Source organism: Chiloscyllium plagiosum, unplaced genomic scaffold (genome assembly GCF_037043375.1).
Source record: "Chiloscyllium plagiosum isolate Xiang-an unplaced genomic scaffold, Cpla_swu_hap1 HiC_scaffold_18, whole genome shotgun sequence".
NCBI lineage: Eukaryota > Metazoa > Chordata > Chondrichthyes > Orectolobiformes > Hemiscylliidae > Chiloscyllium > Chiloscyllium plagiosum.
The window spans coordinates 46105755-46124354 of record NW_028270156.1 but is presented as its reverse complement, the minus strand read 5'-3'; the positions used below and the strand labels follow the sequence as shown (position 1 = coordinate 46124354).

The 18600-nt window shown below is 41.8% G+C and overlaps 1 protein-coding gene across 2 annotated transcripts in view; it reads left to right on the top strand.

The window, feature by feature from the left end:
- syt19 (synaptotagmin XIX) overlaps positions 1 to 17893 on the top strand; it is a 78086-nt gene extending 60193 nt beyond the window's left edge. For both annotated transcript variants that reach the window (XM_043705928.2, XM_043705926.2), the window contains one exon: positions 17322 to 17893. In XM_043705928.2, coding sequence (XP_043561863.1) covers positions 17322 to 17629 — 308 coding nt within the window. In that variant the 3' untranslated portion in view covers positions 17630 to 17893. The remainder of the gene's footprint in view (positions 1 to 17321) is intronic.
- Positions 17894 to 18600: the final 707 nt, after the last annotated feature.

The window sequence follows — 18600 nt, the reverse complement described above, 5'->3', positions numbered from 1 at the left end:
GTCAATGTTGCTGATAAGGATGTTGAAGAGGCCAGGGCCATGCTGAATTGAGGCAGACAAGCCCGAGACAACCTGATAGCAGATTTGAGGGAGAATTACCTTACACTAACATAAAATATTTTAATCAACTTGTTCAGACATGTTGTGTGACATATTTCTGTGGCTGGTGGGACTTATACACAGACCTCCTAGTCCAGAGATATGGAGAGTGCAACTATGCCACAAGAATCCCTTTCGCATTTGTGTATGTAGACAATCAGAATTATGAACAAATTATAGTGAAAAGATGTTCCTGCCCTCAAGAGAATGCTTGCTTTATGCCTTTAAAACATTAAGATACATGGCTGGCCATTAACTTAACATTGTATTAATATAATTAACTTAAATTAAGGGGCATTAACAGAGGGATTAATCCATGCTGATTGATTCCCAAACAATTAAGTTGTCTTCCCACTTTCCAGAGGTTACAGTCTTCTCACAGAACAACAAAGACTCATAGCCTCAACAGGTTTGCACTGCTCCACAGGAAGTGCATGGGATTGTGTATGATGGTCAGTACCTCGCAAGGTAGTCTACAAGAAAAACAAATGAATGGTCAGACGCCTTATCAGATTTTAAAGAGACAAAGGACTGATAGTGTACAAAATGTCACAAACTGCTGAATTTGTGTCAAGCATAATGATGTATAGAAGGTTGATACCTGTGAGCTTAAAGTGATATCAATGTTGTTTAATCTTCTTTTCCTACTATTACATCTTGGTGCCACCCTGGCAGCACAGCTGACCTTGAGGAAGCTTGCTGACCACTTTGTGGCTTGCCTTAGCAAAGAGCAAATGATGTCATGCAGAAGTTGCCCATCAGCCCATCTCTGCCATTCAATAAGGCTGATGGCTGATCTGATAATCCTCAAATCTAATTTCCTGGCTTTTCCCCACAACCTTTGATTCTCCTGACTTATTAAAAATCTGTCTGTCTCCACTTTGAATATACTTTAAAGCCTCGATAACCCTCTTTGGCTAAGAATGCCACAGATTCTCTACCCCTTGACAGAACAATTCCTCCTTGTCTTAGATGACCCTGGGGTTTCAGGGCCAAAGGGGCTCTGGCACTAGATGTGAAGGTGTAACCTTCTTGTCCTGAGCTGGCAAGGGTATCTGGATGCCAGAAGGAGGACACCTGTGCTGAGATGTCAATCCCTGGATGCCTGTTTTTCACTCCTGGCATCTGTGCAATGCCACCTCCCTCACCTCTTGAGAGTATAGGGCTCCAAAAAGAAGGTCACGGTCCCTCGACCTCCTGTCATAAGCCAGTCAATAAATAGTTTCAAGTCTTGAGTGATGTCGTGAAGGTTCCAGTGAAAATCTGACATACTGATTGGACTTGGCACTCCACAGAGCTGCCACCCAGTTCCATGGAGGGAGCGATGCTCAGTCATTCTGGAGAAATGATATCAGACAGAACTTGGACAGATTTCCATGCCCTTTGCTCCAGTGAGTGCATGGTATCTCTACATGATGTTCCCCTGCATGTCTCTGCATCTCCACCAATTAATCATTTATAATGGGGGCCTGGTGTGCAGCAGTCAGGAGTGTGTCAGAAACCTCAGGAATATCTTCATTGAGCTGTGGGCTCAGATTAGTGCAGTGCTCATGATAAAGGGACATATTAATGTACTCAGTCTAGAGGTGAACTCTCTGTGTTGCTGGACAGTGGGAAAGAAGGCCTAGATGGTTCATCCTCAGAGGCTTGAGAGTGTTCCTTCTCATAGATATAGTCGAGGGGCTGCTAGTGGAGGACCTGAGAGTCAGGGCTTTTTTTTTGATGTTCCTGCTTTGGAGTAGTATCCAGAAGCTGCGTAGGAAAGTGTAGCAATTTGTCAGCGTTATGAGCTGCCACCCTTACCCAAGATTTCACTAAAAAGTTTGTACTGGGTGTGTCGTTGGGAGTGTCAGTTGGAAGCTTTCTGACTAGATGGCCATAAGATATCCACATACCTTTCTGCACAGGCATGTCGCCTGCCAGCTCAGTGGCCTGCTCCTCAAATGAGGTCAGGCTCTGGGCACATCCCAGTATAATGGACATGATTTTTCTTCTGCAGAAGGAGAGAAACATCAAGGGATATTTAGAGTGTATCTATGAGCAGTATGCCAACATCGATAGATACAGATGTCAATCCCCAGGGCTATGATTGTATGTGTGCATTGTTCTTACTAATACTGTGGTATTGGGAAGTTAGTTGTTAACATGATCTGAATGAAAGTTTTTCAGCATCATCAGAATACTAAGTTGATGAAAAACAATAGAATATTATATGTGTGAGAAGTACATCCAGATGCCATCTTTTGTGGTATGTCCGTATCCCATGGAAGCCATTAGTGAACATCAAATGAGGGCATCTTAGCACTTTAATACCACAGACCCACAGATTCTTATATTGCTTTTCAGAGAATAATTTATCTTACTAACAAAAGATTTGTCTATGGAAACAATCCTGGAAAACTTCAACTATTTTACAACCAGGTGAGGAGGGGTGAATTGGAACCTCTCTTTTCAACTTTCTCAGTTGGCTGCAACAAACATTGATGTCATTTTCAACATGTAGCCATATCTCTCTCTAATTAAAATGTTATTAACTACTTCACCATAAACAATAAGAAACCAATTACAAAGTCCAGCATTTTTCCTTCCAGGATAAGGAGAGTGAGAGAGAGAGAGGTGGAGAGAGGGGAAGTTATTGAGCAAGTTGACCCTGGATAGATATTCACTCCTATCCTTCCACTTCACCAATTATGTTCTGGGTGAGAAAGTTCACTGGGGACTTCCTTTACCTGCCACCAATTATAGCCCTTAAGTGCTCACTTTATGGTAACACAGGGCTTGAACTCACCAACTTCCCAATTTCTTGCCTTTCCAGCCAGAGAAGAGTGGCTGGTTTCCCAATTGCATAACTTGGGAGACTTGCTTGCCATTTTGGGGGATTGGAGGGGCCTGCAATTGACCATTGAAGACATGGATTGGGGAAAGAGGTGAACCCTAAAAATCACTCCCCTCTCTTGCCTCCGACACCCTCCATGACTCTCCCCACGATCCCCATCTTATGAGAAGCAAAGGGAAGAAACCTATCTGCTTCACCCTCTGATCCCCTGAGGAGTGGGAATTTAGAACCCAGTAGCTTCAGGCCTCTGATTGACTGACAGCTTCTGCAGAGCCCAGACATCCCCATCGAGGACTGAGATAGGCCAAGTTAATCACATAAGCTCACTGTTAGCAGCTAACAACCTGATTAGCATGCAATTGGTCAGGTTTTCTTCACAGTGGGCTTGGTGAGTTAATTAACATTTAATACACTTATCCCCTATACTTCGACCCAAAAAGGGAAAATTGCAGCCAAGTTTTTATGAGAGAAGTAAAGAGCAATTTTATTATTTGCTATCCCTCAAGAAAAGTAATAAGGAAGTGATGTCCAGCATATACACATAAGTACAAAGATGAAAAATAAGTGTATCCATTTTCTAAATAAGATGAGTGAAATATTTAACTTATGTCATTATGGTGACCTAGAGATGTTTGCTTTTAACCTGACAGCACAATTGTTTAATTGATATCTTGTATCACAGCCATAGCAAATTATTCATTTGTACTTTGAATTCTTGGTGTTCCAGTGTTTCTTTTTAAACCTTTTCTTTGGAGAGGCTGAGAGAGAGAGAGAGAGCACCTTATCCAGCCAGTTCCCCCTAAATCCACCTTCCCAATTCTAACAAAAACTGCTCCTCAAAATACGGCTGCTTTGAGCATTCCAATGTCTGAGTTCATTGTTTCCAAGCTTCAAAAGGACAGGTGATTTTTTTTTTAAATCTCCAATACATATGTGAAACCTAGCGATTTTGGAGAAGATTTGTAGCTCAGGTTGATGATAAATCTGTAAGTTAGCTGTAAGGTTTGTTTTCAGACATTTCATGAACACCAACTGGCCACCAAAAGACACGACCCACTATCACTAGCTTCCATACATACAGACAAAGAAGACACCACTTTGACTGGAACAACACACATATCCTAGGACAGGCGAAACAAAGACATGCATGATAATTCTTAGAGGCATAGCATTCTAACCAGAACTCAATCAATAAACACATCGACTTATATCCTATCTACCTTCCCTTGAAAAAAAAGAACCGGAAATGATATCACCCACCTTAAGAAACCCAGACTTATGAGTAGAGAGGCGGGAAATACCACTAGTGATGATGTTACCTAGTATGGTGAAGAAATGTCTGAAAACAAACCTTCAAGCTCAGTGAGCTAACTTACAGACTTATATGTGAAACCTATCATACAAATGTAGATCAAATCAGAAGATGTGGGTTTTGTTTCAGTAGCTTTTGATGATAATGTTAACTTCAGTTCAAATTATATTTTTCATTCTACATTTATTTCACAAAGGCTGGCTAACTCAGGTGATCGTTATGGCCATTCCAAAGTTAGTGTTTTTTTCTTTTAAAATCATTCCAGTCTGTGGAAGTTCCAGGTATTAATCAGATGATGGAACTTGAAAATCAGTAGTCCTTTTTTTAACCACTATCATGATAAACCAAAAGACAAAGACCTAAAACTAGTCAAACCAGTAGTTTTCTCAATTACTTTCCATGAGTAATGCCATGAGGAATAGCTTAAAACTTAGAATCCCTACAGTGTGGAAACAGGCCCTTCAGCCTAGCAAGTCCACACTGACCCTCCGAAGAGGAACTCACCCTGACCCATTCCCTTATTCTCTACATTTCCCCTGACTAACGCACTGAACATTACAGACAATCTAGCATGGCCAATCCATTTAACTTGCACATCTTTGGATTGTGGCAGAAAACTGGAGCACCTGGAGGAAACCCACACAGACACAGGGAGAATGTGCAAATTCCACACACACAGTTGCCCAAGGCTGGAATCCAACCCGGGTCTGTTACACTGTGAGGCTGCAGTGCTAATCGTTGAGCCACCGTGCAGCTCCAAAAGTGGCATAATCTAACTGCAATAATGATCACCGATTCAGGATTAATATTATACTGAGACAAGAGAATACACAAGGCAATTTAAGTTGGAATATTGCTGCTGGGGAAGTCTATGAAAATGAAGGATAATTCCTGTGCAGAGAACAAGTCCCTGGGAAATCTCATATACTGAATTCTCAGGAAATTGTATCCATTTGAAAAACCAACATATCTCCTGCATTTGGAAACAAATGTAACAAGTTATCTAAATATAAGAAAATGCGAGAACATAACTTCAGCTTTGGAAATTCAATAATCAATTACAATATATTCTTCAAGGCCTCGTTCTCCCTCAGCAGATGCATTGTGCAATTTTATGATGCACTTAAAATGTAACTCGTCTTCCCATCATTTGAAGTTACACTGGATAATTTAGTCCAATTAGTTCCTCTTAGATTTAATCAACCAGTTACTTTACTCTTGGATAAACAAGACTAAGATCCATACAGCATGGCAACTACAACAACAAAACTCTTTCCAATATCAGTTTGATAGACATCTGGAAAATATACAGGTATCCTCCGCTTTTCGAATGTTCACTTTTCACAATTTCGCTTTTACAAATGACATAGACTCGTATCTGCTTTCATGAATCCGAAGAGGATTTTTGCTTTTACGAAAAATGGCAATTATTTTTCCCCATATAAATCATGCACTTTCACCTTATGCCATTTTTGGCTTATGAAAGGTTTCTTGGGAATGCTCTACTTTCGGATCGCAGGGGCCACCTGTATTCAAAATGTTGTTGGGGGTTGATTAAGTTGGATTTGTGAAAACAAAACTGTTGTTTAAATGTTATACAGTGGGGAGGTGGGAATTCATGCTGGCTATGAGCAAATTTCAGACTTTGTTCATCAACAACCACAGATGTGGGCTTGGGGGGTTAGGTGAGTGAAAAACATCTCAGAAAGTATAGAGGAATTTGTGAATTTGTCAGAAGCAAGGCAATGCAAATGCTGGAGATGAAATTGGGTAAGTTTGGATCAGTTGGAAAATGCTGAAGCCTTTTACAATTCTGCTAACTTTAATTTTAGATTAAACCATACCTTTATAAATATCTGCTTTCCACTGCATGTGTACAACCATCAGTCTGCTGCCCAGATAGAAAGTGAGTAAGTTGCCAACCATGTCTGAAGTCACAAGGAGAGTTAATTGCAACATCTACTTGGATTAATAGACTTTTGTTTCATTCTTTGATATGCTTGTAAATGAATGCAAGCATTAGGAATGGATCACTTGCCAGTTGAAACTGCCAATACTTCCTTGGCTGGGTGTAGTATGGTTAAAAACAGAGGAACGAAACTTTACTATAACCTAAACAATGTGCCTCAAATCTAATCCTTGCTTATGTAATCTGACATTTTCACAAGCAACTTCTCACAGTGAGAACGCCAGTTTTGTTCTAAATTGTATGTAGTTGTGCTGTGGTCCATGTCTACTAGGAACTGGATTGAACTTCCCAGAAAATGTTCATTTTGGAACAGAGTACTGGAGAAACTCAGCAAGTCTGGCATCCGTGGAGAGAGAAACAGAGTTAACATTTTGACTCCAATACGACTCTTCTTTGGAACATATTGGAGTCAAATTTTAACTGAAACTTTAACTTAGTTTCTTTATCCACAGATAAGATGTGATTAGATGGATCCTAATTTGTTAGGTGCACCCAGAGAGGATTCTTGAAACAATAGGTAGATAGTCCAACTAGGGAAGGGGCTGTGTTAGATCTTGTATTAGGTAATGAGCCTGGCCAGGAGATCGAAGTTTCAGTGGGGGAGCATTTTGGGAACATGGACCATAATTCTGTAAGTCTTAAGGTAGTTATGGATAAGGATAAGACTGGGCCTTATATGAAAATGCTAAACTGGGAGAAGGCTAATTACAACAGTATTTGATTGAAACTGGAAACACTGGATTGGGGGCAGCTGTTTGAAGGTAAATCCACATTTGACATGTGGGAGTCTTTAAACAGCCAGTTGATTAGAGTTCAGGACCACCATGTTCCTGTGAGAATGAAAGATAATTTGGCTAGATTTGGGAGTCTTGGTCAATGAGGAAGGTCTTTTAAGTTTAGCTAAAAAGAAAAAGGAAGCAGATGTAAGGTTTCAGAAACAAATTAATTAAGTCCCTCAAGGAGTATAAAGAAAGCAGAAAAGTTAAAAAAAGAAATAAGGAGGGCTAGAAAGGGCCATGACTGTCATAGGCAAGTAGGGATAAGGAAAATCCCAAGGCATTTTATATGTATAATAGGAGCATATGGATAGCTAGGGAAAATGTAAGTCCGTTCAAGGACAAAGGAGGGAATTTATGTGTGAAGCCAAAGGAAGCGTGTGAGGTCATTAATGAGTATTTCACATTGGTATTTACCAAGAATGATGGTAAGTTTAGACAGGGGTTTATTGATACTCGAGGTCAAGGGAAAACATGTGACACCAAAAACTCAGATTTGGGACTGTTAAAGGATTTTCCTTTGCTTTTCTGACCTGTTCTGGTGGGAATGCCATGGAAACAGCCAGAAATTGGAGTGTTCAAGACAGCAATTATCTGGATTTTCCTTGCTGCTGCTGCCACCCCCCCTCCTCCATGCTCAGTGCATTGCTAAAATGACAGGATTCTGAGTGCCTTTGATAGAACAAATTTGGTCATATTTACTAATTATTTACACTATTCATGCAGACTTTAGAGTCATAGAGATGTACAGCATGGAAACAAACCCTTCGGTCCAACATGCCTATGCCGACCAGATATCCCAACCCAACCTAGTCCCACCTGCCAGCATCCGGTCCATATCCCTCCAAACCCTTCCTATTCATATACCCATCCAAATGCCTTTTAAATGTTGCAATTGTACCAGCCTCCACCACTTCCACTGGCAGCTCATTCTATACACGTACCACCCTCTGAGTGGAAAAAGTTGCCCCTTAGGTCTCTTTTATATCTTTCCCCTCTCACCCTAAACCTATGCCCTCTAGTTCTGGACTCCCCCACCCCAGGGAAAAGACTTTGTCTATTTATCCTATCCATGCCCCTCATAATTTTGCAAACCTTTGTAAGGTCCCCCTTCAGCCTCCAACGCTCCAGGAAAAACAGCCCCATCCTGTTCAGCCTCTCCCTGTAGCTCAGATCCTCCAACCCTGGCAACATCCTTATAAATCTTTTCTGAACCCTTTCAAGTTTCACAACATCTTTCCGCTAAGAAGGAGACCAGAATTGCACGCAATATTCCAACAGTGGCCTAACTAATGTCCTGTACAGCCGCAACATGACCTCCCAACTCCTGTACTCAATACTCTAACCAATAAAGGAAAGCATACCAAACACCGTGGGCGGCACGGTGGCACAGTGGTTAGCACTGCTGCCTCACAGCGCCAGAGACCCGGGTTCAATTCCCGACTCAGGCGACTGACTGTGTGGAGTTTGCACATTCTCCCCGTGTCTGCGTGGGTTTCCTCCGGGTGCTCCGGTTTCCTCCCACAGTCCAAAGATTCACATCAGGTGAATTGGCCATGCTAAATTGCCCGTAGTGTTAGGTAAGGGGTAAATGTAGGGGTATGGGTGGGTTACGCTTCGGCGGGTCGGTGTGGACTTGTTGGGCCGAAGGGCCTGTTTCCACACTGTAAAGTAATCTAATCTAAAAAAACCTCCTTCACTATCCTCTACACCGCTGAAGCCAAACGCCAACTCGAGGACACCTCTTCCTACCGCCCCCTCGACTATAACCCCACCCCCCCATCACCAAACCATCATCTCCCAGACCATACAGAACCTCATCACCTCAGGAGATCTCCCACCCACAGCTCCCAACCTCATAGTCCAGGAACTCCACACTGCCCAATTCTACCTCCTTCCCAAGATCCACAAGCCTGACCACCCTGGCCGACCCATTGTCTCAGCATGCTCCTGCCCCACTGAACTCATCTCTACCTACCTCGACACTGTCCTATCCCCCCTAGTCCAGGAACTCCCCACATACGTTCGAGACACCACCCACGCCCTCCACCTCCTCCAAGACTTCCGTTTCCCGGCCCCCAAAGCCTCATCTTCACCATGGATATCCAATCCCTCTACACCTCCATCCGCCATGACCAGGGCCTCCAAGCCCTCCGTTTTTTCCTCTCCCGACGTCCCCAACAGTACCCTTCCACCGACACTCTCATTCGTTTGGCCGAATTGGTCCTCACCCTTAACAATTTCTCCTTCGAGTCCTCCCACTTCCTCCAGACCAAAGGTATAGCCATGGGCACACGTATGGGCCCCAGCTATGCCTGTCTCTTTGTTGGCTACGTAGAACAGTCGATCTTCCGTAATTACACCGGCACCACTCCCCACCTCTTCCTCCGTTATATTGATGACTGCATTGGCACCACCTCATGCTCCCGCGAGGAGGTTGAGCAATTCATCAACTTCACCAACACATTCCACCCTGATCTTAAATTTACCTGGACCATCTCTGACACCTCCCTCCCCTTCCTGGACCTCTCCATCTCCATTAATGACGACCGACTTGACACTGACATTTTTTACAAACCCACCGACTCCCACAGCTACCTGGATTATACCTCTTCCCACCCTACCTCTTGCAAAAATGCCATCCAGTATTCCCAATTCCTCCGCCTCCGCCGTATCTGTTCCCAGGAGGACCAGTTCCACCACAGAACACACCAGATGGCCTCCTTCTTTAGAGACCGCAATTTCCCTTCCCACATGGTTAAAGATGCCCTCCAACGCAACTCGTCCACATCCCTCACCTCCGCCCTCAGACCCCACCCCTCCAACCGTAACAAGGTCAGAACCCCCCTGGTGCTCACCTTCCACCCTACCAACCTTCGCATAAACCAAATCATCCGCTGACATTTCCGCCACCTCCAAAACGACCCCACCACCAGGGATATATTTCCCTCCCCACCCCTTTCCGCTTTCCATAAAGACCGTTCCCTCCGTGACTACGTGGTCAGGTCCACGCCCCACTACAATCCACCCTCCCATCCTGGCACCTTCCCCTGCCACCGCAGGAACTGCAAAACCTGCGCCCACACCTCCTCCCTCACCTCTATCCATGGCCTAAAGGAGCCTTTCACATCCATCAAAGTTTTACCAGCACATCCACTAATATCATTTATTGCATCCGTTGCTCCCGATGCAGTCTCCTCTACATTGGGGAGACTGGACGCCTCCTAGCAGAGTGCTTTAGGGAACATCTCCGGGACACCCGCACCAATCAACCACACCGCCCTGTGGCCCAACATTTCAACTCCCCCTCCCACTCTGCCGAGGACATGGAGGTCCTGGGCCTCTTTCACCGCCGCTCCCTCACCACCAGACGCCTGGAGGAAGAACGCCTCATCTTCCGGCTTGGAACACTTCAACCCCAGGGCATCAATGTGGACTTCAACAGTTTCCTCATTTTCCCCTTCCCCCATCTCACCTGAGTTCTAGACTTCCAGCTCAGCACTGTCCCCATGACTTGTCCTACCTGCCTATCTTCTTTTCCACCTATCCACTCCACCCTCCTCCCTGACCTACAACCTTCATCCCCTCCCCCACTCATCTATTGTACTCCATGCTACTTTCTCCCTACCCCCACCCTCCTATAGCTTATCTCTCCACGCTTCAGGCTCTCTGTCTTTTTCCTGATGAAGGGCTTTTGCCCGAAACGTCGATTTTGCTGCTCCTTGGATGCTGCCTGAACTGCTGTGCTCTTCCGGCATCACTAATCCAAAATCTGGTTTCCAGCATCTGCAGTCATTGTTTTTACCTATCTCAGCAAGATGCCCAGTAATCATTTCTCTCACTTCCCACAGAGTTCTCGGGTACACCTGATCAGGTCCTGGGGATTTATCCACTTTTTTGCGTTTCAAGACATCCAGCACTTCCTCCTCTGTAATATGGACATTTAGCAAGTTGTCATCATTTATTTCCCTACAGTCTATATCTTCCATATCCTTTTCCACAGTAAATACTGATGTAAATTCTCATTTAGTATCTCCCCCATTTTCTGCAGCTCCACATGAAGGCCGCCTTCTTGATCTTTGAGGGGCCCTCTTCTCTCCCGAGTTACGCTTTTGTCCTTAATGTATTTGTAAAAACCCTTTGGATTCTCCTTAATTCTATTTGCCAAAGCTATCTCATGTCCCTTTTTTGCCCTTCTGATTTCCCTCTTAAGTATACTCCTACTGCCTTTATACTCTTCTAAGGATTCACTTGATCTATCCTGTCTATACCTGACATATGCTTCCTTCTTTTTCTTAACCAAACCCACAATTTCTTTAGTCATCCACATTCCCTCTACCTACCAGCCTTCCCTTTTACCCTGACAGGAATATACTTTCTCTGGATTCTTGTTATTTCATTTCTGAAGGCTTCCCATTTTCCAGCCGTCCCTTTACCTGCGAACATCTTCCCCCAATCAGCTTTTGAAAGTTCTTGCCTAATACCGTCAAAATTTGTCCTTTCTCCAATTTAGAACTTCAACTTTTAGATCCGGGCTATCCTTTTCCATCACTATTTTAAATCTAATAGAATTATGGTAGCTGGCCCCAAAGTGCTCCCCCACTGACACCTCAGTCACCTGCCCTGCCTTATTTCCCAAGAGTAGGTCAAGTTTTGCACCTTCTCTCGTAGGTACATCCACATACTGAATCAGAAAATTTTCTTGTACACACTTAACAAATTTCTCTCCATCTAAACTCTTAACGCTGTGGCAGTCCCAGACTATGTTTGGAAAGTTAAAATCCCCTACCATAACCACCCTATTATTCTTACAGATAGCTGAGATCTCCTTACAAGTTTGTTTCTCAATTTCCCTCTGCCTATTAGGGGGTCTGTATACAATCCCAATAAGATGATCATCCCTTTCTTATTTCTCAGTTCCACCCAAGTAACTTACCTAGATGTATTTCCAGGAATATCCTCCCTCAGCACAGCTGTAATGCTATCCCTTATCAAAAACACCACTCCCCCTCCTCTCTTGCCTCCCTTTCTATCCTGGAACATTAAGCTGCCAGTCTTGTCCATCCTTGAGCCATATTCCTGTAATTGCTATGATATTCGAGTCCATTGTTCGTAACCATGTCCTGAGTTCATCTGCCTTCCCTGTTTGGCCCCTTGCATTGAAATAAATGCAGTTTAATTTATGAGTCCTACCTTGTCCCTGCCTACCCTGACTGTTGAGTCGCTTCTTTTCTCAACTGTACCAGTCTCAGATTGATCTCTTTCCTCACTATCTCCCTGCATATCTCCCATTCGTCTCCCTCTCTGAGACATCCTTGATCCTGGCACCAGGGAAGCAACACCCATTCTGATTTTTCGCTGCTGACCACAGAAACGTCTGTCTGTACCTCAGACTACAGAATCCCCTAACACAATTGAGCTCTTGGAACCCGACGTATCCCTCATTGCTTTAGAGGCAGTCTCAATACCAGAAACTTGGCTGTTCATGCTACGTTCCCCTGAGAATCCATCATCCTCTACATTTTCCAAAACAGCATACCTGTTTGAAATGGGTATAGCCACAGAAGTCCTGCACTAGCTGCCTACCTCTGTTACCTTTCCTGGAGTTAACCCATCTACGTGACTGTATCTGAGACTTTCCCCCCTTCCTATAACTGTCATCCAACACATACTGTTGCTGTTGCAAATTCCTCATTGCTTCTAACCGTCTCTCCAACCGATCCATTCAATCTGATATGAATCGCAACCAGCAGCATTTATTGTAGATATAATCCACAGTAACCCTTAAACTCTCTTTAAATTCCCACATCTGACAAGAAGCACATATCACTCTACTAAAGGCCATTTTTGCTCCTTCACAATCTACAGACCCAGAAAATAACATTATCTTATTCCTCTACAAAACACTACCCCAGGTTAAATTAATAGCTGTGGCTTATATTTTAAGTTTAGTCAAGAGACATATCTCAAAAAACATGTAATCAAGAAAGAACCCATTCTATTCACTACTGCAGACTTTCTGTGGGCCACACTTAAAACTATTTGCTTATCTGTTCCTTTGCTGTGAACTTTGCCCAAACAGATCCTCCAAGGTCACTTGTGAATTTCACTGTTTATTCATTTTCCCAGACACACTCCAATGTCCAGCAATACATGAATTCAAACAGCAAATGCAGTAACTGTGTAGGTGGTGTCAGTTTCTTTCTCTCTCTCCCTCTCTCTTTCCTGCACTGCCCTCGCCATGTACTTCATTTGTCTGTATTTCTTCCTTTTAAAACTGCTGTTTTTTTGACTTCTTTTTCCCAAAGTTCCAAAACAATGCAATAGTGTAAACAATATAAAACAGTAATTGCTGCTCCTGGATTTCGATGAAATCACCTCCAGCACCTAAAATACCTCAAAAAAGGAGCAGCTGTTACAGCCAGAAATTGTTCCCGTCCTTCATCTTGGATTACCCAGAATCCCAGCAGAGCTATATTGGAGCCTTCTTCCCCCAGGCTCCTGATAAGTGTGATCTGACATCACTAATGATGCACGAAGACCAAGTCGAAAAAGCATAATCAGGCCATTCAGCCCATTAAATCTGCTCTGCCATTCATTGAGATCATGGCTGGTCTGATAATCCTTATCTCCACTTTCCTACCTATGACCCGTGATTCCTTACTGATTAAAAATCTATCTCAGTTTAGGTCAGAGTGGTGCTGGAAAAGCATAGCAGGTCAGGCAGCATTCGAGGAGCAGGAGCAGGATGCTGCCTGACCTGCTGTGCTTTTCCAGCACCACTCTGATCTAAACTCTGGTTTCAAGCATCTGCAGTCCGCACTTTTGCCTAAAAATCTATCTTAGCCTTGCATATACTTCACTTTCCAGCGTTTGCAGTGCGTTATAGTAAAAACATCCCACAGATATTACTCTCTGAGAGAAGAAATTCTTCCTAATCTTTGTCTGAAATATGCAACCCCTTATTCTGAGATTGTCCCTCCCTCCTGGACTCTCTCACAAAGCAAAAAAAACTTTTCCACATCTGCCCTGTCAAGTTCTATAAGAATCTTTTATGTTTCAATAAGGGCGCCTCTCATTCTTCTAAATTCCAATGAGTACTGGCCCAACTTACTCAATCTCTCCTCAGAAGACAGTCCCTCTATACCTGATATCAAGCGAGTGAATCTTCTCTGGACTGCCTCTAATGCCAGTGTATCTTTCTTTGGATAAGAGACACAAAACTGTTCACAATATTCCTGCTGTAGTTTGAGGAGTGCTTTGCATCATAAAATCATACACAAAACATCCCTACGTTTATTCTCCATTCCCCTTTAAATAAACGCCATCCTCCATTTGCCTTCCCTACTACCTGCTGACCCTGGATACTATGTTTTAGTGATTCATGCATGAAAATTCCCAAATCCAAATCCCTCTGTTCTGCACCTGCCTGCAGGCTTTCTCCTTTTTTTGAAACTCTGGCTATTAGCGTAATATTCACTAACCTTTTATGTTACATTTCAGACCACTTGCTGGCAGTCCCAATTAGGTGTTACATGCAAAAGCTGAGAAGTGAATTTAGATTCTCAGAAGATTTTTTTAGTCTGTCTGCTTCTTTTACCTCTGCTCCATGAAAACACCCGAAGTAAGGGCAAAGGTAGTGGCCCCTTGCTTTCTCTTCTGCCACTCCAGCACCACCTTCTCCTCACAGTTGCTGAGGTCCTGCTGTCAGAAAAGTGACCCAACCCCCAGGAAAATGAGTCCACTGTCAAGCAAGAAGACTCAGACCATTGTATTTGGGCCCAGAATTCAAAGTTGCATTTTAAGATATAAACAACCTACTTTTGATTACAATTGAGAAAGAAAATGAATCATAGGAAAATCTAGCTAAGGATTAATAAAGAAAACTGACAATACCCATTTAACACAATCTCCCAATCCAATTTCACTAAGACATTTATGTTCTCTATAATTGAAGAACTATATTCAGAATTTGACAAGAATGCATTTCAGTATCCATCTCCTCCTTATTTAAAAAAGGCAAATCTCAGACAATTGATGGCGTCAAGGCAGTTGTGTGACTTTTCATCCTGTTCCGGCATAATTGTTTCCAGAGGCTAGGATTAAGCTTTCAACAAACCAATTGACCAACATACCAGAATGGCAATAAAAAGAAAATTAGTTAATTATTTGTAGAGCAAGTGAATGATTGTACTTACTGGGAAGAATTTAACTGTCACAAAATCATTAACCTTTCTTAGTTAATTATGTACAGTCTACAATGTATTACTCAATATATCGCAAGTATCTAATATTATTCTCCACAAATACTTTGACATGATGTGAAGTCTGAGTTTTAACCTGTCCTGAATTTTATTGTCCTCTTCCTATTTATCAAAAAAGTGCAGTACAAATAACTGTCTGAAAACCTATATGAGCAATGTCTTTTTTAGCAGGAAACAATTTAATTTGAAGAATTATGTTAATTAGTTCTTTTTCATGAAATACCTAAGAATTTCTAGATATAATCAAACTAATAATAAGCCAGATGCACATGATAAATACAGGTAGTTCTTCTTTAATGCGATGGTTGCGTTCTTATGCAACTCCCTATAATAGAAAGATTGCTCTTTAGAAACAGCGCTTAAAGTGTTGGTGATGTAATTGCATTACAGCCAACACACGTTTTAAAAGTTTGCACTTTAGAAACAGCGTCCCAATTTGTCAATCATGTTACAGCAAATTTGCTTTAATGAAACACGTGTTATAGCACAACAACCTGTAATGATTTTAAAAAAACAATTCCAATCTACCTAGTTACACTATATAATGGGATCAGTGTTCAAATGCTGCAAATCATTTACTCCATATATAAAATAAGACAGCACTTGAAGGTTAAGCTACTTCCAATAGTGTGGATTGATACGTATAATATGAAAAACAATAATGTTAAAGACATATCTTCAATTAGATTTGAAGATTACTAAGGCCTGAAAACATATAATACTACACTCTACCTCTATAAGATGTTTGTGACTTGGACAGTTTGCGTGCATTTAAGCCTGCGTCATCAAATGTGCCAATTTAGTTATGTATGCATGCAAATGTTTTTGTCAAGGTGCATGTTTATAACTGTAATAACTTGCATATCTGGATATATTCTTATGTGCATAGGCATGCATTTGCCAATGTCTGCACATCTGGTGTTGCTGTACATGTATATTAATTTCTGGATGTATATTTGGATTTATGCCCATGATCACTTCTGCAAGTGTGTCTGCATGTAACTGTGCATCGTTATTTAGTGTGCTCTGGTTTGCTCTTGCAGGTGTCTCCATAAGTAGTTTAAGATCTCTCACCCTAATGCATTTCTGAGCTGAGCTATTGCTCCTGACCTCAAGTCTCTACATCATTAAGACTGCCTATTGCCAACTTCATAATAACACAAATCTCCTCTCTTGCCTCAGCTTCTCTATAACTAGAATCCTTATCTCTGATTATCATCTCTACACATGATCATTCCAATGCTGTCTTGGTTGGGTTCCTGAATTTGACCTCCATAAAGATCACCTCATTTAACACTCTACTTCCTTACCCTACCTCACAAAGTCATGTTTACCCATCCCAGTGCTTGTTGATCTACATTGACTCCCAGTCCCTGAATGCCTCAATTATAAAATTGTCATTCTTGTGTTTAAATTCCACCTGCCCCAGCCCCAGCCTCCCTATTTCTGTATCCTCTTCCAGCTCTAAAACCATCCGAGAGCTGCATCTTCCTTCCATTTAAGTCTCTGTGCACCCTCTCCTTTATTTGTCATATCATTAGTAACAGTGCATTTGGCTGACTGGGACCTAACATCTAAATTCCTTTCCTGCCCCTCTCCATATTTCTACCTTCCATCCTTAAATGTTATCTCTTTGACCAAACTTTTGATCATTTCTTCTTCTTTGCCCTGATGAAAGATTTTGACAGATTAACCTCTTTCAGGGGGCTTGTGACACTTTACTACATTAAAGGTGCTATATAAATGCGAGGGATCTGTATGTGTGTGTCTGCAATGTAATTTGAATTGAATAATATCTGAGACCAGTGAATTTGACTGGCTGTTTTAAACTAAACCTACATTTAAGTTGCAAATCAACCTATTAGAAACATTTCTATGAAGTTAACAAAATAGTTGCTCAAATAATTAATTACTTTGCTAACTGACTGAAGCTTGTGAATTCCCAACTCAGAATATACATGCTAAAGCACTGGTGAGGCTTTAGTCATCACTACAGAGATTAGCAGTTGCCTGGTATAATTACAGCCAATTCACAATGACCTTGTTTACTTATTTTTCCTTTCAGGTATTTACACAAGAGTAGATTTCTACGTCAATCAACACAAAATGAAGCACCAGAAGACACAAGCAAAGCTGAAGTCTGAAATAACTGTGTTTAATGAAGTTATGCTGTTCACTGTGGCAGATTCGGTTATTAATCAGTCCATGATTATAACCTCTGTTTATGAAACATCACTCTCCAAGGACAGTGCAAGGCATCTCTTAGGCCGTGCATATGTGGGAAGGAAGAAATCCAAAGAGGATGATCACTGGCTCTCTATGCTGCAGTGCTTACGGCAGCCTGTGTCAAAATGGCATCCACTCTTAATCTAAGCACACCCTGTGGGATCTGTCTTACCATCACCATTAATTATCTGCTAAGGACAGCAGAAATGTGACAGCAGGTGCCTAGAGCACAGAGCACAGTCTTTCCAAGCTCATTCAATTCTATTTTGCGCAAAACAATATTCTGCAAAAGCATCAACTGAACTTAGTATAAATAATTAGAAATCTTCATGAATTCAAAAGGAAATATTCAATATAAAATGGAATCAGAAGATTGATTCTGAATCATAAAATAAAGCTACCAAACCCTAATAATTCTACTATGCCTGGGTATTAGCTTGTACGGTTGACTAATCATATTTCAAAGATAATCCACCATTTCTATTCAATAGTCACTTTCTTACTAGTTACTGGAAATATTAGAAATTGCCAGATATGCGAGAAAAACACATAGCTAAGCAGTCGTGGAAACATTTCCACAGGAACTGCTGAATGAAAGCTTTACAATTATTAATGTGTCTATTGGATTTTCACAACAGGTTTCAATTAGATTTGAAGAACAAAATTTAGCCAGTCAGAAATTTGAGGTAATGATGTCATGTTACTTCATTTTTAAATTTATTAAATCAAATCACACGTTCCAATTTGCAGATTTTAAGCCGAATAGCTAGATAGAGAACCTGTCAGATTTGAAGAGTACAAATTAGGATTATTGTTAGATTAAACACAATGTCATGCAAAAGTCAGCTCTCTTAAATTAATGTAAATACCAGTGAAACATACTTACCTCAGAGGGGTTTCTCCTGGGACATCTTGACATTGTTTATTTTAGGTGAACAGATTATCACTTCTTCTGACTTCTCGACTTGAAATTCCATTATTCTCACAATCCAAAGAAATGACCAGCCAGACTCTTTGCATCTCTTAGTTTACTACATGCTTTGGCTATCTGTTTTCTGTATGCCTTGACTGATTTTCATTGTCACTTTGACCTATGGCCCCTAAAGCTCTGCCGTGCA